The 26,709-nt window shown below is 59.1% G+C and overlaps 4 protein-coding genes across 6 annotated transcripts in view; 1 reads left to right on the forward strand and 3 right to left on the reverse strand.

Annotated features, from left to right (window-relative positions):
• Positions 1–7,292, reverse strand: part of LOC116240152 (uncharacterized) — a 32,598-nt gene extending 25,306 nt beyond the window's left edge. Inside the window, exons 1-2 of the mRNA XM_090130482.1 lie at positions 6,392–7,292; positions 801–1,004 (exon numbers count right to left, since the gene is read on the reverse strand). Of these exons, the coding sequence (XP_089986608.1) occupies positions 801–999 (199 nt within the window). The 5' untranslated portion in view covers positions 1,000–1,004; positions 6,392–7,292. The remainder of the gene's footprint in view (positions 1–800; positions 1,005–6,391) is intronic.
• Positions 7,293–7,383: 91 nt separating this feature from the next.
• ZNF668 (zinc finger protein 668) lies at positions 7,384–9,968 on the reverse strand. Its single transcript, XM_031611881.2, has one exon. The coding sequence runs from the start codon at positions 9,496–9,498 to the stop codon at positions 7,633–7,635; it is 1,866 nt and encodes a 621-aa protein (XP_031467741.2). The 5' UTR covers positions 9,499–9,968; the 3' UTR covers positions 7,384–7,632.
• A 1,020-nt stretch (positions 9,969–10,988) lies between these two features.
• LOC149913219 (uncharacterized) lies at positions 10,989–16,975 on the reverse strand. Its single transcript, XM_090130323.1, has 3 exons — positions 16,848–16,975; positions 11,187–14,163; positions 10,989–11,017 (listed from the first exon to the last, which is right to left on the reverse strand). The coding sequence occupies exons 2-3, from the start codon at positions 14,155–14,157 to the stop codon at positions 10,989–10,991; spliced, it is 3,000 nt and encodes a 999-aa protein (XP_089986449.1). The 5' UTR covers positions 14,158–14,163; positions 16,848–16,975.
• A 2,661-nt stretch (positions 16,976–19,636) lies between these two features.
• Positions 19,637–26,294, forward strand: ZNF646 (zinc finger protein 646). Of its 3 annotated transcripts, none has more exons than XM_090130426.1 (2): positions 19,637–20,245; positions 23,810–26,294. In XM_090130426.1, exons 1-2 carry the CDS (start codon positions 19,681–19,683, stop codon positions 26,233–26,235), a joined length of 2,991 nt encoding a protein of 996 aa, XP_089986552.1. In that variant the 5' UTR covers positions 19,637–19,680; the 3' UTR covers positions 26,236–26,294. The 3 variants fall into 3 exon arrangements, with proteins under 3 accessions (XP_089986552.1, XP_089986553.1, XP_089986554.1); XM_090130427.1 differs by having other exon boundaries at positions 19,638–20,245; positions 23,837–26,294; XM_090130428.1 differs by having other exon boundaries at positions 19,638–20,245; positions 23,840–26,294.
• Positions 26,295–26,709: the final 415 nt, after the last annotated feature.

A 26,709-nucleotide genomic window follows, 5' to 3' on the forward strand; every position in this document is an offset into this window, starting at 1 on the left:
GACCCCAAAGGGACCCCAAACAACCCCATAGGGATCCCAAGCGACCCCATAGGGGCCCCAACCGACCCCACAGGGACCCCAATTGACCCCATAGGGACCCAAACCGACCCCAAAGGGACCCCAACCAACCCCATAAGGACCCGAACCGACCCCAAAGGGACCCCAACCGACCCCATAGCGACCCCAACCGACCCCAAAGGGACCCGAACCGACCTCATAAGGACCCGAACCGACCCCATAAGGACCCGAACCGACCCCATAGGGACCCGAACCGACCCCATAGGGACCCGAACCGACCCCATAGGGACCCCAACCGACCCCAAAGGGACCCCAACCGACCCCATAGCGACCCCAACCGACCCCAAAGGGACCCCAACCGACCTCATAAGGATCCGAACCGACCCCATAAGGACCCGAACCGACCCCATAGGGACCCGAACCGACCCCATAGGGACCCCAACCGACCTCATAAGGACCCGAACCGACCCCATAGGGACCCCAACCGACACCAAAGGGACCCCAACCGACCCCAAAGGGACCCCAAACCACCTTATAGGGACCCCAACCGACTTCATAAGGACCTGAACCGACCCCATAAGGACCCGAACCGACCCCATAGGGACCCCAAATGACCCCAAAGGGACCCCAAACCACCCTATACGGACCCCAACCGACCCCATAAGGACCCCAAACGACCCCATAGGGACCCCAACCGACCCCAAAGGGACCCCAACCGACCCCATCGGGACCCCAACCGACCCCATAGGGACCCCAAATGACCCCAAAGGGACCCCCCTCACCGGTGTCCCTTCTCCGGGCCGAGCTGACGACCCCATAAGCTCCGGTTCCGATGGTTTCGATGACCTCGTAGTCGTCCCCAACCTCGAAGGTGACATCGAGCGCCCGAGCCTTCAGCAGGGCCAGGGGACCCCCACCCCCACCCGGGGGACCCCTCCCCACTGCGACCTCCCGGCGCCCATCGGGGTCCTCCTCCGCCATGGGATCTGTGGGGACGGGGAGTTTGTAAGAGACACCGTGGGACCCACACGGCCCCATAAGGACCCAGAGAAACCCATAGGGACCCCTAGAAATCCATAGGGGTCCCAATGTCCCCATAGGGACCCACGGAACCCCATAAGTACCCCAACGTCCCCATAGGGACCCATAGAAACCCAGAGGGACCCACAGAACCCCATAGGGACCCACAGAACCCCATAGGGACCCCAACGTCCCATAGGGACCCATAGAAACCCCATAAGTACCCCAACGTCCCATAGGGACCCATAGAAGCTCAGAGGAACCCATAGAAACCCATAGGGACCCACAGAACCCCATAAGTACCCCAATGTCCCCATAGGGACCCATAGAAACCCAGAGGGACCCGTAGAAACCCAGAGGGACCCACAGAACCCCATAGGGACCCACAGAACCCCATAGGGACCCCAACGTCCCATAGGGACCCATACAAACCCAGAGGGACCCGTAGAAACCCAGAGGGACCCACAGAACCCCATAGGGACCCACAGAACCCCATAGAGACCCATAGAAACCCAGAGGAACCCATAGAAACACATAGGGACCCACAGAACCCCATAGAGACCCACAGAACCCCATAGGGACCCAACGTCTTCATAGGAACCCATAGAAACCCACAGGGACCCATAGAATCCCATAGGGACCCCAACATCCCCATAGGGACCCATAGAAACCCAGAGGGACCCACAAAACCCCATAAGTACCCCAGTGCCCCAATAGGGACCCATAGAAACCCAGAGGGACGCATAGAAACACATAGGGACCCACAGAACCCCATAAGTAACCCAATGTCTCCATAGGAACCCATAGAAACCCATAGGGACCCACAGAATCCCATAGGGACCCCAACATCCCCATAGGGACCCATAGAAACCCACAGGGAACCACAGAACCCCATAGGGACCCACAGAACCCCATAAGTACCACAACGTCCCCATAGGGACCCATAGAAACCCATAGGGACCCACAGAATCCCATAGGGACCCCAACATCCCCATAGGGACCCATAGAAACCCACAGGGAACCACAGAACCCCATAGGGACCCACAGAACCCCATAAGTACCACAACGTCCCCATAGGGACCCATAGGGACCCACAGAACCCAAAAGTACCCCAACGTCCCCATAGAGACCCATAGAAACCCATAGGGACCCACAGAATCCCATAGGGACCCCAACATCCCTATAGGGACCCATAGAAACCCAGAGGGACCCACAGAAACCCAGAGGGACCCACAGAACCCCATAAGTACCCCAACATCCCCATAGGGACCCATAGGGACCCACAGAACCCCATAAGTACCCCAACGTCCCCATAGAGACCCATAGAAACCGAGAGCGACCCATAGAAACCCCATAAGTACCCCAACATCCCCATAGGGACCCATAAAACCCACAGGGAACCACAGAACCCCAAAAGCACCCCAATGTCCCTATAGGGACCCATAGAAACCCCATAAGTACCCCAACGTCCCATAAGAACCCATAGAAGCTCAGAGGAACCCATAGAAACCCATAGGGACCCACAGAAACCCGTAAGTACCCCAACGTCCCATAGGGACCCATAGGGACCCACAGAACCCAAAAGTACCCCAACGTCCCCATAGAGACCCATAGAAACTCATAGGGACCCATAGAATCCCATAGGGACCCCAATGTCCCCAGAGGGACCCATAGAAACCCAGAGGGACCAACAAAACCCCATAAGTACCCCAACGTCCCCATACGGACCCATAGAAATGCAGATGTACCCACAGAACCCCATAGGGACCCCAACGTCCCCATAGGGACCCATAGAAACCCAGAGGGACCCACAAAACCCCATAAGTACCCCAATATCCCCATAGGGACCCATAGAAACCCAGAGGGACCAACAAAACCCCATAAGTACCCCAACATCCCCATAGGGACCCACAGAACCCCATAGGGACCCATAAGGACCCATAGGGACCCACAGGGACCCACAGGGACCCACAGAATCCCATAAGGATCCCAATGTCCCCATAGGGACCTACAGAAACCCATAGGGGCACAGAGAAACCCCATAGGGATCCCACTACAGAGCCCCATAGAGACCACAGACCCCCACAGACCCCATAGAGGCCACGGACCCCATAAAACCCACGGATCCCATAAAGCCTCATAGAGCCCAAAGACCCCATAGAGCCCCATCAAGCCCACAGACCCCCACAGACCCCATAAAGCCCACAGACCCCATAAAGCCTCACGGACCCCATAAAGCCTCATAGAGCCCCACGGACCCCATAAAGCCCCATAGACCCCACAGACCCCCATGCACCCCATAGAGCCCACGGACCCCATAGAGCCCATAAAACCCCCCAGACCCCATAAAGACCCACAGACCCCATAGAGCCCATAGAGCCCCACAGACCCCATAGAGCCCCACAGACCCCATAGACCCCACAGAGCCCACGGACCCCATAGAACCCCTAAAGCCCCATAGACCCCATAAAGCCCCATGGACCCCATAGACCCCATAGAGCCCCACAGACCCCATAGAGCCCATAAAGCCCCACAGACCCATAGACCCCACAGAGCCCACGGACCCCATAGAGGCCATGGACCCCATAGAACCCATAAAGCCCCACAGACCCCATAAAACCCCACAGACCCCATAGACCCCACAGAGCCCACGGACCCCCACAGACCCCATAGAGCCCACGGACCCCACAGAGCCCATAAAGCCCCCCAGATCCCATAGAGCTCCCCAGACCCCATAGAGCCCCACAGACCCCATAGAGCCCCACGGACCCCATAGACCCCACAGAGCCCACGGACCCCCACAGACCCCACAGAGCCCACGGACCCCATAGAGCCCCACAGACCCCATAAAGCCCACGGACCCGATAGAGCCCCACAGACCCCAAACAGCCCATAGAGCCCCATGGACCCCATAGAGCCCCACGGACCCCATACAGCCCACGGACCCCACAGACCCCATAGAGCCCCACAGACCCCATAGAGCCCCATAGAGCCCCACAGAACCCATAGAGCCCATAAAGTCCCACACACCCCATAAAACCCCACAGACCCCATAGAGTCCATAAAGCCCAAAGACCCCATAAAGCCCCATGGACCCCATAGACCCCATAGAGCCCACGGACCCCATAGAGCCCATAAAGCCCCACACACCCCATAAAACCCCACAGACCCCATAGACCCCCACAGAGCCCACGGACCCCCACAGACCCCATAGAGCCCACGGACCCCATAGAGCCCCACGGACCTCACAGACCCCATAGAGCCCACAGACCCCACAGACCCCATAAAGCCCCCCAGATCCCATAGACCTCCCCAGACCCCATAGAGCCCCCAGACCCCATAGAGCCCACAGACCCCATAGAGCCCATAGAGCCCCATGGACCCCATAAAGCCCATGGACCCCATAGAGCCCCACAGACCCCATACAGCCCACGGACCCCACAGACCCCATAGAGCCCACAGACCCCATAGAGCCCCATGGACCTCACAGACCCCATAAAGCCCCCCAGATCCCATAGACCTCCCCAGACCCCATAGAGCCCCCAGACCCCATAGAGCCCCACAGACCCCATAGAGCCCCATGGACCCCATAGACCCCACAGAGCCCACGGACCCCCACAGACCCCATAGACCCCATAAAGCCCCCCAGATCCCATAGACCTCCCCAGACCCCATAGAGCCCCCAGACCCCACAGAGCCCCACAGACCCCACAGACCCACGGACCCCAAAGACCCCCATGCACCCCATGGAGGCCACGGACCCCACAGAGCCCCACGGACCCCACAGACCTCATAAAGCCCCACAGACCCCAAAGAGCCCATAGAGCCCCATGGACCCCATAAAGCCCATGGACCCCATAGAGCCCCACGGACCCCACAGACCCCATAGAGCCCACAGACCCCACAGAGCCCCACGGACCCCACAGACCCCATAGACCCACAGACCCCATAGAGCCCCATAGAGCCCCACAGAACCCATAGAGCCCATAAAGTCCCACACACCCCATAAAACCCCACAGACCCCATAGAGCCCATAAAGCCCCACAGACCCCACAGAGCCCCACAGACCCCATAGAGCCCCACGGACCCCATAGAGCCCACGGACCCCATAGAGCCCCATAGAGCCCATAAAGCCCCACAGACCCCATAGAGCCCCATGGACCCCATAGACCCCATAGACCCCATAAAGCCCCCCAGATCCCATAGACCTCCCCAGACCCCATAGAGCCCCACAGACCCCATAGAGCCCACAGCCCCCATAGAGCCCACAGACCCCATAAAACCCCACAGACCCCATAGACCCCACAGAGCCCACGGACCCCCACGGACCCCATAGAGGCCACGGACCCCATAGAACCCATAAAGCACCACAGACCCCATAAAGCCCAATGGACCCCATAGACCCCATAGAGCCCACAGACCCCATAGGGCCCCACGGACCCCATAGAGCCCACGGACCCCATAGAGCCCCATAGACCCCATAAAGCCCCACGGACCCCATAAAGCCCACGGACCCCATAAAGCCCCATAGAGCCCACAGACCCCATAGAGCCCACGGACCCCATAGAGCCCCATGGACCCCATAGAGCCCCATAGACCCCATAAAGCCCCACGGACCCCATAGACCCCATAGAGCCCACGGACCCCATAGAGCCCCATGGACCCCATAGACCCCACAGACCCCATAAAGCCCCACAGACCCCATAGAGCCCCACGGACCCCATAGAGCCCACGGACCCCATAGAGCCCCATGGACCCCATAGAGCCCCACAGACCCCATAGAGCCCCATGGACCCCATAGACCCCATAGACCCCATAAAGCCCCCCAGATCCCATAGACCTCCCCAGACCCCATAGAGCCCCACAGACCCCATAGAGCCCACAGACCCCATAGAGCCCCATGGACCCCATAGAGCCCCATAGACGCCATAAAGCCCCATGGACCCCATAGACCCCATAGAGCCCACAGACCCCATAGGGCCCCACGGACCCCATAGAGCCCACGGACCCCATAGGGCCCCATAGAGCCCACGGACCCCATAGAGCCCCATGGACCCCATAGAGCCCACAGACCCCATAAAGCCCCCCAGACCCCATAGAGCCCCACAGACCCCATAGAGCCCCACGGACCCCATAGAGCCCACGGACCCCATAGAGCCCCATAGACCCCATAAAGCCCCACGGACCCCATAAAGCCCACGGACCCCATAAAGCCCCATAGAGCCCACAGACCCCATAGAGCCCACGGACCCCATAGAGCCCCATGGACCCCATAGAGCCCCATAGACCCCATAAAGCCCCACGGACCCCATAAAGCCCCACAGACCCCATAGAGCCCACGGACCCCACTCACCGCCCTGCACCGCCGCTCCCGTTCCGTTTCCGGATGTCTCCGCTCCGCCCAATCAGAGCTCAGCTTTCAGGCCACGCCCCCTCCCCCTTTCCTCTAGCAGCCAATCGGCGCTCTCTCCGCTAACCTGCCCCGCCCCCGTTGCTAGTGGGCGGGACTAAAAACCCGGAAGTGTCGCCCGGTCGCTATGGAACAGCGCGGCGCATGCGCAGAACTCAAGACTGTTTTCAAGGGTTCCGATGGGGTGAAACCGGAAGTGACGTCAGAATAGGGGCAGGGACCGGAAGTAGGACGAATGGACGCATGGATCCCATCTCGGTGTGACACGTGTGTCCCGTGTCACGTGGCACATGGATCCCGTGTCATGTGACACATAGATCCCACGTCATGTGACACATGGATGCCATGTCAGCATGACACATGGATCCCACGTCACGTGACACATGAATCCCGTGTCATGTGACACGTGTTTCCCCATCTCAGCGTGACACGCAGCGACACAGAGCACATGATGACACACGACGACACGTGATGACACGTGATGGCACTGACACGCAGTGACACGCAATGACATGCAACGGTGACACGGAGGACACGATGACACACGACGGCGACATGTGACGACACACAGTGACACGCGCTGACACGCGATAACACGTGGCGACATGCGATGGTGACATGGAGGACGTGACGACACGCGATGACACGCAATGACACACAATGACATGCGAGGGTGACATGGAGGACATGACGACACGCAATGACATGCAGTGACATGCAATATCACGTGATGACACGCGACGACACGACACGCGGTGACACGTGATGACATGCAGTAACGTGATGACACGTGATGACGACACATTGGACACATGATAACACGTGATAACACGTGATCACATGCAATAACACGCGACGACACGCGATAAAACATGACAACACGTGATCACATGCAATAACACGCGACGACACACAATAAAACATGATAACACATGTCAACACGCAGTGGTGACACATTGGACACGCAATAGCACGCGATAACATGCGATAACACACGATAACATGCGATAACACGCGATGACATGCAATAACACGTGATAGCACGTGACGACACGCGGTGGTGAGCCGTTGCACACGCGATAACACGCAATAACACGCGATAACACACGATGGTGACACGGAAGAGCAGCCACGCGGCCTCCGTCCCTTTATTTGCACCGGCAGTGGGCGGAGCCAACACCGCCCTATGGGGGGCCGGAAGGGGCGTGGCCTAAACGAAGCCCCGCCTCCTCCCCGGTGGGCGTGGTCTGGGCGGAGGGGGCGTGGCCATGGCGGCGCTGGTGGCGGCGAAGCCCCGCCTTCATCCCGAAGCTTTTGGGGCAGAGCGGGCAGCGGAAGGGGCCGCTGGTGGCCGCCATATTGGGGCTGGTGGCCGCCATATTGGGGCCGTCCCTAGTAGTGCTGATGGCGGCCATATTGGAGCTGGTGGCCGCCATATTGGGGTTGATGGTCGCCATATTGGGGCTGGTGGCCGCCATATTGGGGTTGATGGCTGCCATATTGGGGTTGATGGCTGCCATATTGGGGCCGTCCCTATTAGTGCTGATGGCGGCCATATTGGGGCTGGTGGCCGCCATATTGGGGTTGATGGCTGCCATATTGGGGCTGTCCCTATTAGTGCTGATGGCGGCCATATTGGGGTTGATGGCGGCCATATTGGGGCTGGTGGCCGCCATATTGGGACCGTCCCTATTGGGGTTGATGGCGGCCATATCGGGATTGATGGCCGCCATATTGGGGCTGTTGGCCGCCATATTGGGGCCATCCCTATTAGTGCTGATGGCGGCCATATTGGGGTTCATGATGCCCCTATTGGGGCTATTGGCCGCCATATTGAGGCTGATGGCGGCCATATTGGGACCGTCCCTATTGGGGCCAATGGTGTCCTTATTGGGGCTGATGGCAGCCATACTGGGGCTGGGTTGGCCACTGGCAGCCATATTGTGTTCAAGCTGCCCAATGGTGGCCATGTTAGGTCCAGACTGGCCACCGGCAGCCATACTGGGGCCTCCGATGTCGTGACCAGCTTTGGTGGCCATATTAGGTCCAGATTGGCCATTGGTGGCCATATTAGGTCCGGGTTGGCCACTGGCAGCCATATTGTGTCCGAGCTGTCCAATGGCGGCCATATTAGGTCCAGGTTGACCACTGGCAGCCACATTGGCGCCTCCAATGTCATGACCAACATTGGTGGCCATATTAAGTCCAGGTTGGCCACTGGCGGCCATACTGCGTCCAAGCTGTCCAATGGCGGCCATATTAGGTCCAGATTGGCCACTGGCGGCCATATTAGGTCTAGGTTGGCCACTGGCGGCCATATTGGCGCCTCCAATGTCATGACCAATGTTGGTGGCCATATTGGCGCCTCCAATGTCATGACCAACGTTGGCGGCCATATTAGGTCCAGGTTGGCCACTGGCAGCCATATTGGCGCCTCCAACGTCATGACCCACGTTGGCGGCCATATTAGGTCCAGGTTGGCCGCTGGCGGCCATATTGGCACCTCCAACGTCATGACCCACGCTGGCGGCCATATTGGCCCCAGGTTGACCACCGCTGACCCCACCGCCGCCGACTTGCCCCCCGTCGCCCGTTCCGCGCCCAAAAGGACCCCCCCCAGCACCACCCCCCACGTCGTCCGCCATCTTGCCCCCTTCCTCCCCCTTCCCGTGCGTCCTCTCGTGCTTCCTGAGCCCGGATGCTCCCCCGAATCCCTTCCCACACCTCCCGCAGCTGTAGGGCCGTTCTCCCGAATGCGTCCTCCAATGCTTCCCCAACGCCGCCCTCTCCCCGAATCCCTTCCCGCATTCCCCGCATCTCCAAGGCCTCTCCCCGCTGTGACTCAAGCGGTGCCTTTTCAGATCCCACGAGGCTTTGTAAGCTTTGCCGCACTCCCCGCACCTCCAAGGCCTTTCCCCGGTGTGACTCCGGCGATGCAGAGCCAAATCGGCCGGCTGCCTGAAAGCTTTGCCGCATTCGCTGCATCCGTACGGCTTGACCCCTTGATGGGCTCGCTGGTGCCGCCGGTAGCTGGAAGGATCCGAAAACATCCTCCCGCATTGGGGGCATAAAAAAGGTCTTTCGCCGGTGTGGACGCGTTGGTGGCTTTGGTAAGAGGAGAGTTGGGTGAAGGCTTTGCCGCAGACGCCGCAGCCGTAGGGTTTGCGGTGAGCGTGGATGCGCTGGTGGCAAGCCAAGGAGGACGAGCGGCCGAAGCTTTTGCCGCATTCAGAACAGAGGTACGGCCTCTCCCCGGTATGGGAACGTTGGTGGTTGTGGAGGTCTTTCCTTTCCACGTAAGCTTTGGGACAGGCGGCGCAACGGTGAGGGCGATGGCCGGCGTGGGCACGGCAATGTTTGCGATAGACGGACGGATCGGCGAACGATTTGGGACAATCGGGGCAGGAAAAAGGACGTTCGCCGGTATGGGAACGTTGGTGGATGGCCAGTTTGGAGAGGGTGGTGTAGGATTTGGGGCAGGAAGGGCAGGGGAACGGTGGGGAGGGGCGGGGGGAGGCGGTGGAGGGTGGGGGGGAGGGAGCGGGAGGGGTGGAGGGGGGGTCCGGGGGGGGTTTGGGGTCGCTATGGGGGGTGGTGAGGGGGTCTAGGGGGGGTTTGGGGTCAGCTGGAAGGGTGGTGAGGGGGTTTAGGGGGGGTTTGGGGTCGCTATGGGAGGTGGTGGTGGGATCTAGGGGGTCTGGGGGGGGTTTGGGGTCACTATGGGGGGTGGTGAGGGGGTCTAGGGGGGGTTTGGGGTCAGCTGGAAGGGTGGTGAGGGGGTTTAGGGGGGGTTTGGGGTCGCTATGGGAGGTGGTGGTGGGATCTAGGGGGTCTGGGGGGGGTTTGGGGTCACTATGGGGGGTGGTGAGGGGGTCTAGGGGGGGTTTGGGGTCAGCTGGAAGGGTGGTGAGGGGGTTTAGGGGGGGTTTGGGGTCGCTATGGGAGGTGGTGGTGGGATCTAGGGGGTCTGGGGGGGGTTTGGGGTCACTATGGGGGGTGGTGAGGGGGTCTAGGGGGGGTTTGGGGTCAGCTGGAAGGGTGGTGAGGGGGTTTAGGGGGGGTTTGGGGTCGCTATGGGAGGTGGTGGTGGGATCTAGGGGGTCTGGGGGGGGTTTGGGGTCACTATGGGGGGTGGTGAGGGGGTCTAGGGGGGGTTTGGGGTCAGCTGGAAGGGTGGTGAGGGGGTTTAGGGGGGGTTTGGGGTCGCTATGGGAGGTGGTGGTGGGATCTAGGGGGTCTGGGGGGGGTTTGGGGTCACTATGGGGGGTGGTGAGGGGGTCTAGGGGGGATTTGGGGTCAGCTGGAAGGGTGGTGAGGGGGTTTAGGGGGGGTTTGGGGTCGCTATCGGAGGTGGTGGTGGGATCTAGGGGGTCTGGGGGGGGTTTGGGGTCACTATGGGGGGTGGTGAGGGGGTCTAGGGGGGATTTGGGGTCAGCTGGAAGGGTGGTGAGGGGGTTTAGGGGGGGTTTGGGGTTGTTATGGGGGGTGGTGGTGGGGTCTAAGGGGGATTTGGGGTCAGCTGGAAGGGTGGTGAGGGGGTCTAGGGGGTCTGGAGGGGGTTTGGGGTCACTATGGAGGGTGGTGGGGGGGTCTAGGGGGGGTTTGGGGTCGCTATGGGTGGTGGTGGTGGGGTCTAGAGGGGATTTGGGGTCACTATGGGGGGTGATGGTGGGGTCCAGGGGGGGTTTGGGGTCACTATGGGTGGTGGTGGTGGGGTCTAGGGGGGGTTTGGGGTCACTATAGGTGGTGGTGATAGGATCTAGGGGGTCTGGGGGGGGGTTGGGGTCAGCTGGAAGGGTGGGGGGGGGGTATAAGGGGGCTTTGGGGTCGCTTGGAAGGGTGATGAGGGGGTCTGGGTGGGATTTGGGGTCACTATGGGTGGTGGTGGTGGGGTCTAGAGGGGGTTTGGGGTCAGCCAGAGAGGTGGTGGTGGGGTCTGGGGTTGGTTTGGGATCATCATGGGTGGTGGGGGGGTGTAAGGGGGGTTTGGGGTGACCTGGAGAGGCGGTGGGGGTGTCTGATGTGGGTTTGGGGTCACCATGGGTGGTGGTGGTGGGGTCTAGGGGGGGGTTGGGCTCAGCCAGAGGGGTGATGTTGGGGTCCGGGGGGGGTTTGGGGTGACTTGGGGAGGTAGGAGGGGGGTCTGGGGGGGGTTTGGGGTCACCACGGGTGCTGGGTGGACTGTTGGCGGTGATGGCGGGGCCTGGGGAGGGTTTGGGGTCAGCCGGAGGGGTGGTGGTGGGGTCTGAGGGGGGTTTGGGGTGACCGCGGGCACCGTTGGTGGTGGTGGTATCATCTCCGGTGGTATCGACACCGGTTGTGCCGTCAGGTGAGGCTCCGGTGGTTCCTCTGGTGGTACTTCCGATGGTACATCCGGTGGGAGCTCCAGTGGTACGGCTGATGGTTCCTCTAACGGTGTTTCCGGTGGTTCTTCTGATGGTATCTCCCAGGGTACGTCTGATGGTTCCTCTGATGGTATCTCCACCGGTTCCTCCGATGGTTTCTCCAACGCTACGTCCGACTGTACCTCCGGTGTCATCGCCAGTGGTGTTTCTGATGGTTCCTCTGATGGTTCCTCTGGTGGTTCCTCCGATGGTTTCTCCCATGGTTCCTCTGGTGGTTCCTCCCATGGTTCCTCTGATGGTTTCTCCAACGGTTCCTCCGATGGTTCCTCTGATGGTTTCTCCAATGGTTCTTTTGATGGTACCCCCAACACTACATCTGATGGTACCACCGGTGTCATCTCCAGTGGCACCGCCGGTTGTACCTCTGGTGGTTGTCACCCGCCTGATGTCCCTCACGGTTGTAGCTCTGGTGGTTGCACCTCTGGTGGTGGCAGCTCTGGTGGCTGTAGATCTGGTGCCTGTAGATCTGGTGGTTGTAGATCTGGTGGTTGTAGATCTGGTGGTGATACCTTTGGTGACGTCTCCGGCGGTACCTCTGCTGGTTGTACCTTTGGTGGTTGTCACCAGGCTCATGGCAACTCTGGTGGTGGCACCTCTGGTGGTGGCACCTCTGGTGGCCGTGACAGCTCCGACGGTGCTTTTGGAGGCGTCCATCACAACCGCGGTACCTCCGGTGGTTGTCACCGTTCCGGAGGTGTCCATCATGGTGGTGGCATCTCCGGTGGCTTTGGACACAGCCCTGGTGGTGGTGGCACCTCGGGACCGGGTGACGGTGACACCTCGGGAACGGGTGGTGGTGGTGGCACCTCTGGACCTGGTGACGGTGACAAGTTTGGGTGTTCTGGAGGTGACGTCCACAGCTGCTCCGGTGGCATCGGAGATGGACGTGGTGATGGTGGAACCTCTGGACCTGGTGGAGGTGACACCGGTGGAGGTGACACCAATGGTTGGGGTGACACCAGTGGAGGTGACACTGGTGGAGATGACACTGGTGGTGGAGGTGACGTTGGTGGAGGTGACACCAATGGTTGGGGTGACACCGATGGAGGTGACGTCGGTTGGGGTGACACCAATGGAGGTGACGTTGGTTGGGGTGACACCAATCGAGGTGACATTGGTTCGGGTGACACCAGTGGAGGTGACACCGATGGTTGGGGTGACACCGGTGGAGGTGACGTTGGTTGGGGTGACACCAACAGTTGGGGTGACACCGGTGTAGGTGACATTGGTTGGGGTGACACCAATGGTGGTGACACCAATGGTATGGGTGACACCGCTGGAGGTGACAGCGATGGTTGGGGTGACACCGGTGGAGGTGACGTTGGTTGGGGTGACACCAACAGTTGGGGTGACACCGGTGTAGGTGACATTGGTTGGGGTGACACCAATGGTGGTGACACCAATGGTATGGGTGACACCGCTGGAGGTGACAGCGATGGTTGGGGTGACACCGGTGGAGGTGACACCAATGGTGGAGGTGCCACTGGAGGACCTGCAGCGGGAGCTGGTGGCGGTGACACCGGGTGACACGGCGGTGGGACAGCGGTGGCAGCGCCGTGGCTTCTTGTAGGGCGGTGGCACCCCATAGGTTTCCTCCTGGTGGCACCCATGGGTGACATCATGGCCGTGGCCGCCATCTTGGTTGTCAGTACAGCCAGCGTCTTGGCGGCCATCGTGGCCACCGTCTTGGTTGTCGCCATCGTGGTGGCCACCTTGGCGGCCGCCATGGTAGTCCTTCCGGGGGCTCCCATGGGTGACATCGTGGCCATGGGTGACGTCGTGGTCCTCCTGGTGGCCGCCATCTTGGTGGCCACCATATACGTCCTCTTGGTGGCCACTGTGGGTGACATCGTGGCCATGGGCGATGTTGTGGTGGCCAACATGGCCGCCATTTTGGTTGTCTCTGTGGGTGCCGTCTTGGTGGCCACCATGGGTAACGCTGTGGCCACGGCCACCATCTTGGTTGTCCCTATGGCCGCCATCTTGGTGGCCACCCTCTCGTTTGTCCCTATGGCCGCCATCTTGATGACCACCGTGGCCGCCATCTTGGTTGACCATGTGGCCGCCATCTTGATGGCCGCCATCTTGTTCGTCCCCACGGCCGCCATCTTGACGGCCGCCATCTTGGTTGTCCCTGTGACCGACGTCTCGGAGGCCGCCATCTTGTTTGTCCCTACGGCCGCCATCTTGTTTGTCCCCATGGCCGCCATCTTGCTTGTCCCTAAGGATGACCACTTGGTGGCCACCACGGACGCCATCTTGGTGGCCCCCTCCGCCGGGACCCTCCTGGCGCTGCTCCTCCATGGCCCCCTGCAGACACAGCGCCCGTTTGCACCAATTCTGCACCGTTTGACCCCAATCTGCACCCAGAGGGATGCAATTCGGGGAGGGGGGAACCGCACGATTTTGCAATTTGCAACGGGGGGGGGGGGGTGCAATTTTAGGGGAGACTGCAATGCAAATTTGCAACCATTTATGGGGGGGTGCAATTCTGCAGTGGGGAGGTGGTGAGATTTTGGGGGGGGTTGCAATGCAAATTTGCAATGGGGGGGTGGTGCAAGTTTGGGGGGGGACTGCGATGCAATTTTGCAAGAGGGGGTGGTGAAATTTTGGGGGGGTTGCAATGCAAATTTGCAACGGGGGGGGAGACTGCGATGCAAATTTGCAATGGGGGGGGGGTGCAAGTTTGGGGGGGGCTGCAATGCAAATTTGCAACGGGGGGTGGTGCAAGTTTGGGGGGGGGCTGCAATGCAATTTTGCAATGGGGGGGCAGTGCAATTTTGGGGGGGTTGCAATGCAAATTTGCAACAGGGGGGGAGACTGCAATGCAATTTTGCAATGGGGGGCAGTGCAATTTTGGGGGGGTTGCAATGCAAATTTGCAACGGGGGGTGGTGCAAGTTTGGGGGGGGGGTTGCGATGCAAATTTGCAATGGAGGGGCAGTGTAATTTTGGGGGGGTTGCAATGCAAATTTGCAATGGGGGGGTGGTGCAAGTTTGTGGGGGTTGCAATGCAAATTTGCAATGAGGGGGGAGACTGCAATGCAATTTTGAACGGGGGGGCAGTGCAATTTTGGGGGGGTTGCAATGCAAATTTGCAACAGGGGGTGGTGCAAGTATGGGGGGGGGGGCTGCGATGCAATTTTGCAACGGGGGGCAGTGTAATTTTGGGGGGGGTGCAAAGCAAATTTGCAACGGGGGGGGACTGCAATGCAAATTTGCAATGGGGTGGTGCAAGTTTGGGGGGGGGCTGCGATGCAATTTTGCAATGGGGGGGCAGTGCATGTTTGGGGGGATTGCAATGCAAATTTGCAATGGGGGGTGGTGCGATTTTGGGGGGGGGGACTGTGATGCAATTTTGCAATGGGGGGCAGTGTAATTTTGGGGGGTTGCAATGCAAATTTGCAACGGGGGGGTGGTGCAAGTTTGGGGGGGTTGCAATGCAAATTTGCAATGGGGGTGGAGACTGCGATGCAATTTTGCAATGGGGGCCAGTGTAATTTTGGGGGGGTTGCAATGCAAATTTGCAACGGGGGGGTGGTGCAAGTTTAGGGGGGGGCTGCGATGCAATTTTGCAAGAGGGGGTGGTGCAATTTTGGGGGGGTTGCAATGCAAATTTGCAACAGGGGGGTGGTGCAAGTTTGTGGGGGGGGCTGCGATGCAATTTTGCAAGGGGGGGCAGTGTAATTTTGGGGGCGTGCAATACAAATTTGCAACGGGGGGTGGTGCAAGTTTGGGGGGGGGAATGCAATGCAATTTTGCAAGAGGGGGTGGTGAAATTTTGGGGGGGGTGCAATGCAAATTTGCAACGGGGGGGAGACTGCAATGCAATTTTGCAATGGGGGGGCAGTGCAATTTTGGGGGGGTTGCAATGCAGATTTGCAACGGGGGGGTGGTGCAAGTTTGGGGGGGGGCTGCAATGCGATTTTGCAACGCGGGGGTGGTGCAATTTTGGGGGGGGGTGCAATGCAAATTTGCAACGGGGGGTGCAATTCTGCAGCGGGAGGGTGGTGCAATTATGGTGGGGGGGTTGCAATGCAGTCTTGCAATCATTGGGGGGGGGTTGCAATTATGGGGGGGTTGCAATTATGAGAGGGGTGCAGTTATGGGGGGTTTGCAATGCAATCTTGCAATCATTTTGGGGGGGGGTTGCAATTATGGAGGAGGTTGCAATTTTGCATTGGGGGGGATGCAATTTTGGGGCGGGTTGCAATGCATCATGGGAAGAGATGCAATGGGGGGGGGGACAGATGCAATGTTGGGATTTTGCAATTACTTTTTTTTTTGGGGGGGGGGGGAGGGGGTCGCAATGCATGATGGGAAAGGCTGCCACCAATTTTGGGGGTGAGGGGGAGATTTGCAATTCCGGGGGGGGGGGGGGGAGATGTGATGCACCATGGGAAGAGCCGTGCAATGGGGGGGGGGGGGGGGTTGCAATGCATCATGGGACGGGGGGGGCGAGGTGGGGGGGGGGGGGGCGCGTTTTTGCAGTGCACCGAGGTGGGGGGTTGCAAACATGGGTGGGGGGGGGGGGCTCGTGCAATTTGAGGGGGGGGGGGCAGAGACCCACGGGAAGGGCCGTGCAATTGGGGCGGGGGGGGGGAGGGGTATCGCGATAGCGAGGTGTCACCGCGGGGGGGGGTCGCGTTTTTGCAAAGCAGCCACAGCGGGGTTGCAAATTCGGGGGGCTCGTGCAATTCGGGGGGGGGGCGGCGAGACGCGGGAAGAGCCGTGCAATGAGGGGGGGGCGGCGGTGCATTAAGGGGCGGAGGGGGGGGCGCGGAGGGGGGTCGCGTTTTTGCAACGCAGCCGCACTGGGGTTGCAAATTCGGGGGGCTCGTGCAATTCGGGGGGGGGGCGGCGCGCCGCGGGAAGGGCCGTGCAATGAGGGGGGGGCTGCGGTGTATGACGGGATGGCGGTAGGGATGCGGGGGGGGGTCGCGTTTTTGCAATGCCCCCCCGTTTTTGGGGGGGGGGGTTCTTCCGGGCCCTTACCTTTGGGGGGGCTCCGCTCGGGGCTCGCGCTAGGACCGCGGGGTGGGCGGGGCTTTCCGGAGGTGGGCGGGGCTTAAAGCGAGCGGAAGGGGCGGGGCGACGGCGGACTTCCGGTCTCCCCGCAACAAAAGGAGGTGCGGGTGGGGGAGGGGGGGAGGGAGGTTTGGGGGTTCGCTCCTTATAAGGAGAAAAGGGGCGGAGCTACGGAAGAGGGGGGGGTGGGGGGGGGGAGGTTGGGGACCCCCCCCCTCTGTAAAAAGCCGGGGTTCAATGGGGGCCTCATCAGCGCCCCTGCACTAATTAAGGGGGTTTCTGTTAATTGGGGGGGGGGGGTTGGTTAATTTGGGGGGGGGTCGCGTTTTTAATTAGGGGAATTAATTGGGGGGGGGGGGCTGTTTGGTTGGGGGGGGGGGTCTTACGGGGGGCTGCCGGTCCGCTTTATCCCTAATTAAGGGAGGGGGGGGGTCTTTGTTAATTAGGGGGTGCCGATGGGTCTGTTCTCCCCCCCCCCGTATCCTTAATTAAGGAGCCCTTCGTTAATTTCCCCCCCCTTTTTTCTTCCCCCCCCATTATTTCCCCAGCACCCCGCCCCCCCCTTTCCCCCCCCCCCCCCAGGATTCCAAAACCACCCCATTGCCCCCCATTGCCCCCCGTTATCCCCCCCCCCAGGGCACCAAACCCCCCCCCCCCCCATTATCCCCCCATTTACCCCCATCTCCCCCCCACAAACCCCCCCTTTCCCCCCCCCCCATAATCCCCCCATTACCCCCCTTTATTCCCCCCCCCAGGACACCAAAAGCCCCCATTTTCCCCTATTATCCCCCCCCCATCTCCCCCCATTACCCCCCATCTCCCCCATATTCCCCCATAATCCCCCCCATTTCCCCCATAAATCCCCCATAATCCCCCAATTCCCCCCATTACCCCCCATCTCCCCCCATAATCCCCCATTGTCCCCCAATTCCACCCATCTCCCCCCATTACCCCCATAATCCCTCATTATCCCGCCCATAAACCCCCCATTTACCCCCATAATCCCCCCATTATCCCCCTATTTCCCCCATCTCCCCCCATTTACCCCCATAATCCCCCCATTTTTCCCCATAAATCCCCCATAATCCCCCAATTACCCCCATAATCCCCTATTAACCCCCCCATTATCCCCCATTACCCCCATTACCCCCATAATCCCCCATTATCCCCCCCATAAACCCCCCATTATCCCCCCATTTCCCCCCATCTCCCCCCATTACCCCTATAATCCCCCCATTTTTCCCCATAAATCCCCCATACTCCCCCCATTACCCCCATAATCCCCCATTATCCCCCTATTTCCCCCCATCTCCCCCCATTACCCCTATAATCTCCCCATTTTTCCCCATAAATCCCCCATACTCCCCCCATTACCCCCATAATCCCCCCACAAACCCCCCATAACCCCCCCATTATCCCCCATTACCCCCATAATCCCCCCATTAACCCCCCATAAACCCCCCATTTACCCCCATAATCCCCCCACAAACCCCCCAATTCCCCCCATCTCCCCCCATTACCCCCATAATCCCCCATTAACCCCCCATTAACCCCCCATTATCCCCCATTCACTCCCACAAACCCCCCATTACCCCCATAATTTCCCCATTATCCCCCTTATAAACCCACCCATCTCCCCCCATTTCCCCCCATCAGCTCCCATTTACCCCCTTAAACGCCCTATAAACCCTATTTACCTCCATAATCCCCCTATAAACCCCCACCTCCCCCATCACCCCCCATTTCCCCCCATCACCCCCCATTTAACCCCATAATCCCCCCATAAACCCTTCTCTTAGCCCCATAATCCCCCCATTATCCCCCATTTAACCCCATAGCCCCCCTAAACTCCCTATAAACCCCCATCTCCCCCTTTTTACCCCCTTTTTACCCCCATAATCCCCTCATAAACCCCCATCTCCCCCATAATCCCCCCATTAACCCCATTTACCCCCATAAACCCCCTGATTTACCCCCATAATCCCCCCATCACCCCCCATTTACCCCCATAAACCCCCAATCTCCCCCCATAACCCCCCATTTACCCCCATAACCCCCCCATAAACCCCCAATCTCCCCCCATTTACCCCCATAAACCCCCAATCTCCCCCCATTACCCCCCATTTACCCCCATTACCCCCCTACAAACCCCCAATCTGCCCCCATTATCCCCCATTTCCCCCTATCTCTCCCTACAAACCCCCAATCTCCCCCTATTTACCCCCATAATCCCCCAATCTCCCCCCATCACCCCCCATTTAGCCCCATAACCCCCCTACAAACCCCCAATCTCCCCCCGTTATCCCCCATTTCCCCCTATCTCTCCCCATAAACCCCCAATCTCCCCCCATAACCCCCCTACAAACCCCCAATCTCCCTCCATTATCCCCCATAACCCCCCTACAAACCCCCAATCTCCCCCCATTTACCCCCATAACCCCCCTACAAACCCCCAATCTCCCCCCATTATCCCCCATTTCCCCCCATCTCTCCCTATAAACCCCCAATCTCCCCCCATTTACCCCCATAATCCCCAAATCTCCCCCCGTAACCCCCCATTTACCCCCATAACCCCCCTACAAACCCCCAATCTCCCCCCATTTACCCCCATAAACCCCCAATCTCCCCCCATTTACCCCCATAAACCCCCAATCTCCCCCCATTATTCCCCATTTCCCCCATCTCTCCCTATAAACCCCCAATCTCCCCCCATTTACCCCCATAATCCCCCAATCTCCCCCCATTACCCCCCATTTACCCCCATAACCCCCCCCTAAACCCCCTATAAACCCCCCCAACCATGGCAGCCTCCCCCTGCACCTCCTTCTCCTGCGCCGACTGCGGCCGCCGTTACCGTCACCGCGGCAGCCTGGCCAACCATCGCCATACTCATCGACCCGGCATTTTTTCCTGCCCTTCTTGCCCCAAATCATTTCCCAACCTCATGGCTCTCCGAAATCACGCCAGGCTTCACCGCCGCCGTCCTTCCAACCCCCGTCCTCCCGTGGCCACCGAACGCCTTTACGGCTGCGAGGTTTGCGGCAAGGCTTACCTCCATTCCGGCAGCCTCATCAACCATCGCAGGACTCATCAAACGGGTGATTTCGGTTGTCAGCTTTGCCCCAAACGTTTTTCTAACCTGGCTGCCCTCAAAGGGCATCTCAGGAGGCACGGCAGGAGGTGCAGGCGTTTCCATCGGCCGAGGGACGCGGGGGTTTCGGGGGGGGATCCCCCCTGCGTGATGTGCCTGGAGGAAGGAGGAGCGGCGGCGGCGGCGGCGGCGGGACGTGGAGGTGACCAGGAGGAGGAGGAGGAGGAGGAGGAAGAAGAGGAGGAGGAGGAGGAAGGACGGACGGCGAGGGACGGTGGGATGTGGGGAGGGGTGGGGGGAAACGGGGCGGGGGGCGTCGGGGTGGGGGGAGTGGGAAGGGATGGGGTTGGCGTGGAGATGGATGGGGGTGGCGTGGGAAGCGATGGGAATGGCATTGGGGTGTGAAAATGGGGTGGGAATAGCATGGGAAGCAATGGGAATGGAATTGGGGTGGGAAATGGGATGGGAATGGAAGGGGAAGGGATGGGGGTGGCGTGGGAAGCAGTAGGAATGGCATTGGGGTGGGAAAATGGGGTGGGAATGGAAGGGGAAGCAATGGGGTTGGGATGGAAGGCAGTGGGAATGGCTTTGGGGTGGGAAATGGGGTGGGGGTGGTAGGGGAAGGGATGGGGTTGGCGTGGAAATGGATGGGGGTGGCGTGGGAAGCAGTGGGAATGGCTTTGGGGTGGGAAAATGGGGTGGGAAAGTGGGGTGGGAATGGTATGGGAAGCAATGGGAATGGAATTGGGGTGGGAAATGGGGTGGGAATGGAAGGGGAAGCAATGGGGTTGGGGTGGAAGGCAGTGGGAATGGCTTTGGGGTGGGAAATGGGGTGGGGGTGGTAGGGGAAGGGATGGGGTTGGCGTGGAGATGGATGGGGGTGGCGTGGGAAGCAGTGGGAATGGCATTGGGGTGGGAAAATGGGGTGGGGATGGCATGGAAAAGGAATGGGAATGGCATGGGAAGCAATGGGAATAGTATGGGAAGCAACGGGATTGGCGTGGAAGGCAGTGGGAATGGCATTGGGGTGGGAAATGGGGTGGGGGTGGTATGGGAAGGGATGGGGTTGGCGTGGAAATGGATGGGGGTGGCGTGGGAAGCAGTGGGAATGGCATTGGGGTGGGAAAATGGGGTGGGAAGAGTATGGGAAGCGATGGGAATGGCATTGGGGTGGGAAAATGGGGTGGGAACGGAAGGGGAAGCAATGGGGTTGGGATGGAAGGCAGTGGGAATGGCTTTGGGGTGGGAAATGGGGTGGGGGTGGTAGGGGAAGGGATGGGGTTGGCGTGGAAATGGATGGGGGTGGCGTGGGAAGCAGTGGGAATGGCTTTGGGGTGGGAAAATGGGGTGGGGATGGCATGGAAAAGGAATGGGAATGGCATGGGAAGCAATGGGAATAGTATGGGAAGCAATGGGATTGGCGTGGAAGGCAGTGGGAATGGCATTGGGGTGGGAAATGGGGTGGGAATGGTGTGGGAAGGGATGGGGATGGTGTGGGAAGCAATGGGAATGGCTTTGGGGTGGGAAAATGGGGTGGGAATGGAAGAGGAAGGGATGGGATTGGGATGGAAGGCAGTGAGAATGGCATTGGGGTGGGAAAATGAGGTGGGAATGGTATGGGAAGCAGCGGGAATGGCATTGGGGTGGGAAATGGGGTGGGGGTGGTAGGAGAAGGGATGGGGTTGGCGTGGAAATGGATGGGGATGGCGTGGAAGGCAGTGGGAATGGCATTGGGGTGGGAAAATGGGGTGGGGGTGGTAGGGGAAGGGATGGGTTTGGCGTGGAAATGGATGGAGATGGTGTGGGAAGCAGTAGGAATGGCATTGGGGTGGGAAAATGGGGTGGGAAAGTGGGGTGGGAATGGTATGGGAAGGGATGGGAATGGAATTGGGGTGGGAAATGGGGTGGGAATGGAAGGGGAAGCAATGGGGTTGGGGTGGAAGGCAGTGGGAATGGCATTGGGGTGGGAAAATGGGGTGGGAGTGGAAGGGGAAGGGATGGGATTGGGATGGAAGGAAGTGGGAATGGCTTTGGGGTGGGAAAATGGGGTGGGGGTGGTAGGGGAAGGGATGGGGTTGGCGTGGAAATGGATGGGGGTGGCGTGGGAAGCAGTGGGAATGGCATTGGGGTGGGAAAATGGGGTGGGAAAGTGGGGTGGGAATGGTATGGGAAGCAATGGGAATGGAATTGGGGTGGGAAATGGGGTGGGAATGGAAGGGGAAGCAATGGGGTTGGGGTGGAAGGCAGTGGGAATGGCATTGGGGTGGGAAAATGGGGTGGGAGTGGAAGGGGAAGGGATGGGATTGGGATGGAAGGAAGTGGGAATGGCTTTGGGGTGGGAAAATGGGATGGGGGTGGTATGGGAAGCAATGGGGTTGGCGTGGAAGGCAGTGGGAATGGCATTGGGGTGGGAAAATGGGGTGGGAATGGCATGGGAAAGGAATGGGAATGGCATGGGAAGCAGTGGGAATGGCTTTGGGGTGGGAAAATGAGGTGGGAATGGTATGGGAAGCAATGGGGTTGGCGTGGAAGGCAGTGGGAATGGCATGGAAAACAATGGGAGTGGCATTGGGGTGGGAAAATGGGGTGAGAATGGCACAGAAATGGGCAAAAACGGTGGGAATGTAGTGGGAATTTGTTGTGGTTGTGATGGGATCCTGTTGGGGATCCAGTGGGAATGGCTGTGATTTTGGTGTGGTTGTGATGGGATCCTGTTGGGAATGGTTGTGATGTTGTTGTGGTTGTGATGGGATCCTGTTGGGAGCAGTTGTGACGTTGTTGTGGTTGTGATGGGATTCTGTTGGGAACGTTTGTGACGTTGTTGTGGTTGTGGTGGGATCCTGTTGGGGATCCAGTGGGAATGGCTGTGATTTTGGTGTGGTTGTGATGGGATCCTGTTGGGAATGGTTGTGACGTTGTTGTGGTTGTGGTGGGATCCTGTTTGGGATCCGGTGAGAATGGTTGTGACGTTGTTGTGGTTGTGATGGGATCCTGTTGGGGATCCAGTGGGAATGGCTGTGATTTTGGTGTGGTTGTGATGGGATCCTGTTGGGAATGGTTGTGATGTTGTTGTGGTTGTGATGGGATCCTGTTGGGAGCAGTTGTGACGTTGTTGTGGTTGTGATGGGATTCTGTTGGGAACGTTTGTGACGTTGTTGTGGTTGTGGTGGGATCCTGTTGGGGATCCAGTGGGAATGGCTGTGATTTTGGTGTGGTTGTGATGGGATCCTGTTGGGAATGGTTGTGACGTTGTTGTGGTTGTGGTGGGATCCTGTTGGGGATCCGGTGAGAATGGTTGTGACGTTGTTGTGGTTGTGATGGGATCCTGTTGGGGATCCAGTGGGAATGGCTGTGATTTTGGTGTGGTTGTGATGGGATCCTGTTGGGAATGGTTGTGATGTTGTTGTGGTTGTGATGGGATCCTGTTGGGAGCAGTTGTGACGTTGTTGTGGTTGTGATGGGATTCTGTTGGGAACGTTTGTGACGTTGTTGTGGTTGTGGTGGGATCCTGTTGGGGATCCAGTGGGAATGGCTGTGATTTTGGTGTGGTTGTGATGGGATCCTGTTAGGAACGGTTGTGACGTTGTTGTGGTTGTGCTGGGATCCTGTTGGGGATGGTTGTGATTTTATTGTGGTTGTGGTGGGATCCTGTTGGGAATCCAGTGGGAACGGTTGCGATATTGTGGTTGTGATGGGATCCTGTTGTGGTTGTGATGGGATCCTGTTGGGGATGCCATGAGAACGGTTGTGATGTTGTTGTGGTTGTGGTGGGATCCTGTTGGGGATCCAGTGAGAATGGCTGTGATTTTATTGTGATGGGATCCTGTTGGGGATCCAGTGGCAACGGTTGTGACGTTGTTGGCAGCAGTCGGAGGCGGTGGGAGCGCCATGGAAGCGGGAGGGTCCGCAGGGCATTCGGAGGACCCCCCCCCATCCCACATCTGCGGGTCTTGCGGGCAGCCCTTCGACAACATGGAAGCCCTCCGGGAGCACTGCCGGCGTCACCGGGCTCAACAACAGTCGGTGTCGGTACCGGCGTCACCGGAACGGCGTCCGTACGCCTGTAGCGTGTGTGGGAAGACCTATCGGCACGGGGGGAGTTTGGTGAACCATCGGCAGACCCACCAGACGGGTGTTTTCCCGTGCATGGTGTGCGCGCGGTGGTACCCCAACATGGCCGCCTACCGCAACCACCTCCGCAACCACCCGCGGTGTAAGGCTGGGCTCCCAGCGTCGCCATCGCCCATCGGGTTCGTGGAGGAGGAGGAGGAGGAAGGGAGGAGGAGGCAGCAGTTGGCAATGAGGCAACAGTCGGCGGCGAGGCAGCAGTCGGCGGTCAGGCAACAGTCGGTGGCCAGGCAGCAGCCAGCGGCGCAGCAACAGTCAGTGGTGCAGCAGCAACAGGCAGCAACGCAGCAGCAACTGGCAGCAACGCAGCAGCAACAGGCAGCAACGCAGCAGCTACAGCCAGCAGTGCAACAACAACAGCCAGCAGTGCAACAACAACAGTCATCGACGCGGCCGTTCCGGTGCGAGGAGTGCGGCCGGAGCTACAAACATGCTGGGAGTTTGGTGAACCATCGGCACAGCCACACCACCGGGTTGTTCCGGTGTTCCGCCTGTCACAAGGCTTTCTACAACCTGATGGCACTGAAGAACCATCGGAGGACTCACGCCGAGCGGCGGTGCGGGATTTGTCCCAAGGAGTTTCGGCTCCGGGAGCAGCTGGTGGGGCAGCAGAACCGACAGCTGGATGGGGTACAGGCGGAGAAGGAGGTGTTGGAACGGGGGGAGGTGGTGGGGGTGGTGTTGGAGGACTCTTCGGTGCCAGCAACGGTGTTAAAAGTGGGGGAGGAGCCTCAACAGCAGCACCTCAACGCGATGGAGGACTCGTTGACGTCATCAACGCCTCTGCAAGCAGAAGAGAGGCTTCCAAAACGCTTAAATGTGATGGAGGAGGCGTTGGAGGACTCGCCAGCACCAGTAAAGGTGAAGGATGAGGCTCCAGAGCACCTCAGTGCAACGGAAGCGGTGTTGGAGGACTCCGTGATACCATTAAAGGTGAAAGATGAGGCTCCAGAACACCTCAGTATGATGGAGGTGGCGTTGGAGGGCTCACCAGTACTGGTAAAGGTGAAGGATGAGGCTCCAGAACACCTCAACGTGGTGGAAACGGTGTTGGAGGACTCCTTAGCACCACCAACAGCATTAAAGGTGGAAGAGGAACCTCTGCAACACCTCGACGCAGCAGAAATGGTGTTGGAGAACTCATCGACACCACTTCAAGTGAAGAATGAGGTTCCAGAACCCCTCAACGTGATGGAAACGGTGTTGGAGGAGTCATCAATAGCATTAAGGGTGAAAGAGGAGCCTTTACAACACCCCGAAGTGATGGAAGTGGTGTTGGAGGACTCGAGAGCGTTAAGAGTGAAAGAGGAGCCTTCCAAGGCAATGGAAATGGTGTTGGAGGACTCATCGACAGCCTTAAGGGTGAAAGAGGAGCCTTTAGAACACCCAAACGTGATAGAAATGGTGTTGGAGGACTCATCGACAGCGCTAAGGGTGAAAGAGGAGCCTTTACAGTACCCCAAAGCGATGGAAATGGTGTTGGAGGACTCATCGACAGCGTTAAGAGTGAAAGAGGAGCCTTCCAATGCAATGGAAATGGTGTTGGAGGACTCATCGACAGCGTTAAGGGTGAAAGAGGAGCCTTTACAACACCCCAACACGATGGAAATGGTGTTGGAGGACTCGATAGCATTAAGGGTGAAAGAGGAGCCTTCCAAGGTAATGGAAATGGTGTTGGAGGACTCAACAGCCTTAAGAGTAAAAGAGGAGCCTTTGCAACACCTCAACACAATGGAAACGGTGTTGGAGGACTCCTCAACAGTGTTAAGGGTGAAAGAGGAGCTTTTACAACATCCCAAAGTGACGGAAACAGTGTTGGAGGACTCGTCAACAGCATTCAGGGTGAAAGAGGAGCCTTCCCAGGCGCTGGGAATGGTGTTGGAGGACTCACTGACACCACCAACACCCCTACAGTCTCCAGAGATGCCTTCAGGACACCTCAGCGCTGTGGTGACGGTGTTGGAGTCCTCCAGAGCCCCCGAAACGCCGTCCCCAATGGTTGCCTGTAGGGCAGCCAGGCTCCCCGCTCCACCCCACAGCGCTGTCACCCCACATTTGAGGTGTCACGGGGTACAGCCAGCCGTGGGGCAGCGCCGGGGGTCCGTCCGTCACCGTTACCGTGAGGGTGATGGGTGACGGGGTTGGAGTTCATTTTCACTCCCCCCTTGTTGTGATTAAATTTGGGGTATTTTAGAGCTTTTGGGGTGGACTTTGGGTTTGTATTTTTTGTGGGGTGGGATTTGGGGGGGTGTCAGGGTGACCTCAAAATGAGGCTGAGGACCCCCAGAATGGAGGGGGACCCCCAAACGTGCCCTAAATGGGTCTGGGGATCCCAAGATGGGGCTGAGGACCCCCAAAATTGCCCTAAATGGGGCTGAGGACCCCCCAGAATGGAGAGGGACCCCCAAAATGGGTCTGGGGACCCCAACATGGGGCTGAGGACCCCCAAAATGGGTGGGGACCCCCAAGCGTGCCCTAAATGGGACTGAGGATCCCAAGATGGGGCTGAGGACCCCCAAAAGTGCCCTAAATGGGGCTGAGGACCCCCCAAAATGGATGGGGACCCCTAAGTGTGCCCTAAATGGGTCTGGGGATCCTAACATGGGGCTG

This window comes from Phasianus colchicus, chromosome 40 (assembly GCF_987193195.1).
Source record: "Phasianus colchicus chromosome 40, bPhaCol1.hap1.1, whole genome shotgun sequence".
In the NCBI taxonomy this organism is placed as follows: Eukaryota; Metazoa; Chordata; class Aves; order Galliformes; family Phasianidae; genus Phasianus; species Phasianus colchicus.

What these genes read in the sequence shown, in the direction of transcription:
- ZNF668 (XM_031611881.2), bottom strand. Translation starts at nt 9,498, where the DNA reads ATGTTTTCGGATCCTTCCAGCTACCGGCGGCACCAGCGAGCCCATCAA.
- ZNF646 (XM_090130426.1), top strand. Translation starts at nt 19,681, where the DNA reads ATGGCAGCCTCCCCCTGCACCTCCTTCTCCTGCGCCGACTGCGGCCGC. An exon ending in AGGACGGACGGCGAGGGACG is followed by an intron (nt 20,246 to 23,809) that starts GTGGGATGTGGG and finishes TTGGGGATCCAG; the next exon opens with TGGCAACGGTTGTGACGTTG.
- LOC149913219 (XM_090130323.1), bottom strand. Translation starts at nt 14,157, where the DNA reads ATGGAGGAGCAGCGCCAGGAGGGTCCCGGCGGAGGGGGCCACCAAGAT. An exon ending in TCCTATCACCACCACCTATA is followed by an intron (nt 11,018 to 11,186) that starts GTGACCCCAAAC and finishes CACCCTCCATAG; the next exon opens with TGACCCCAAACCCCCTCCAG.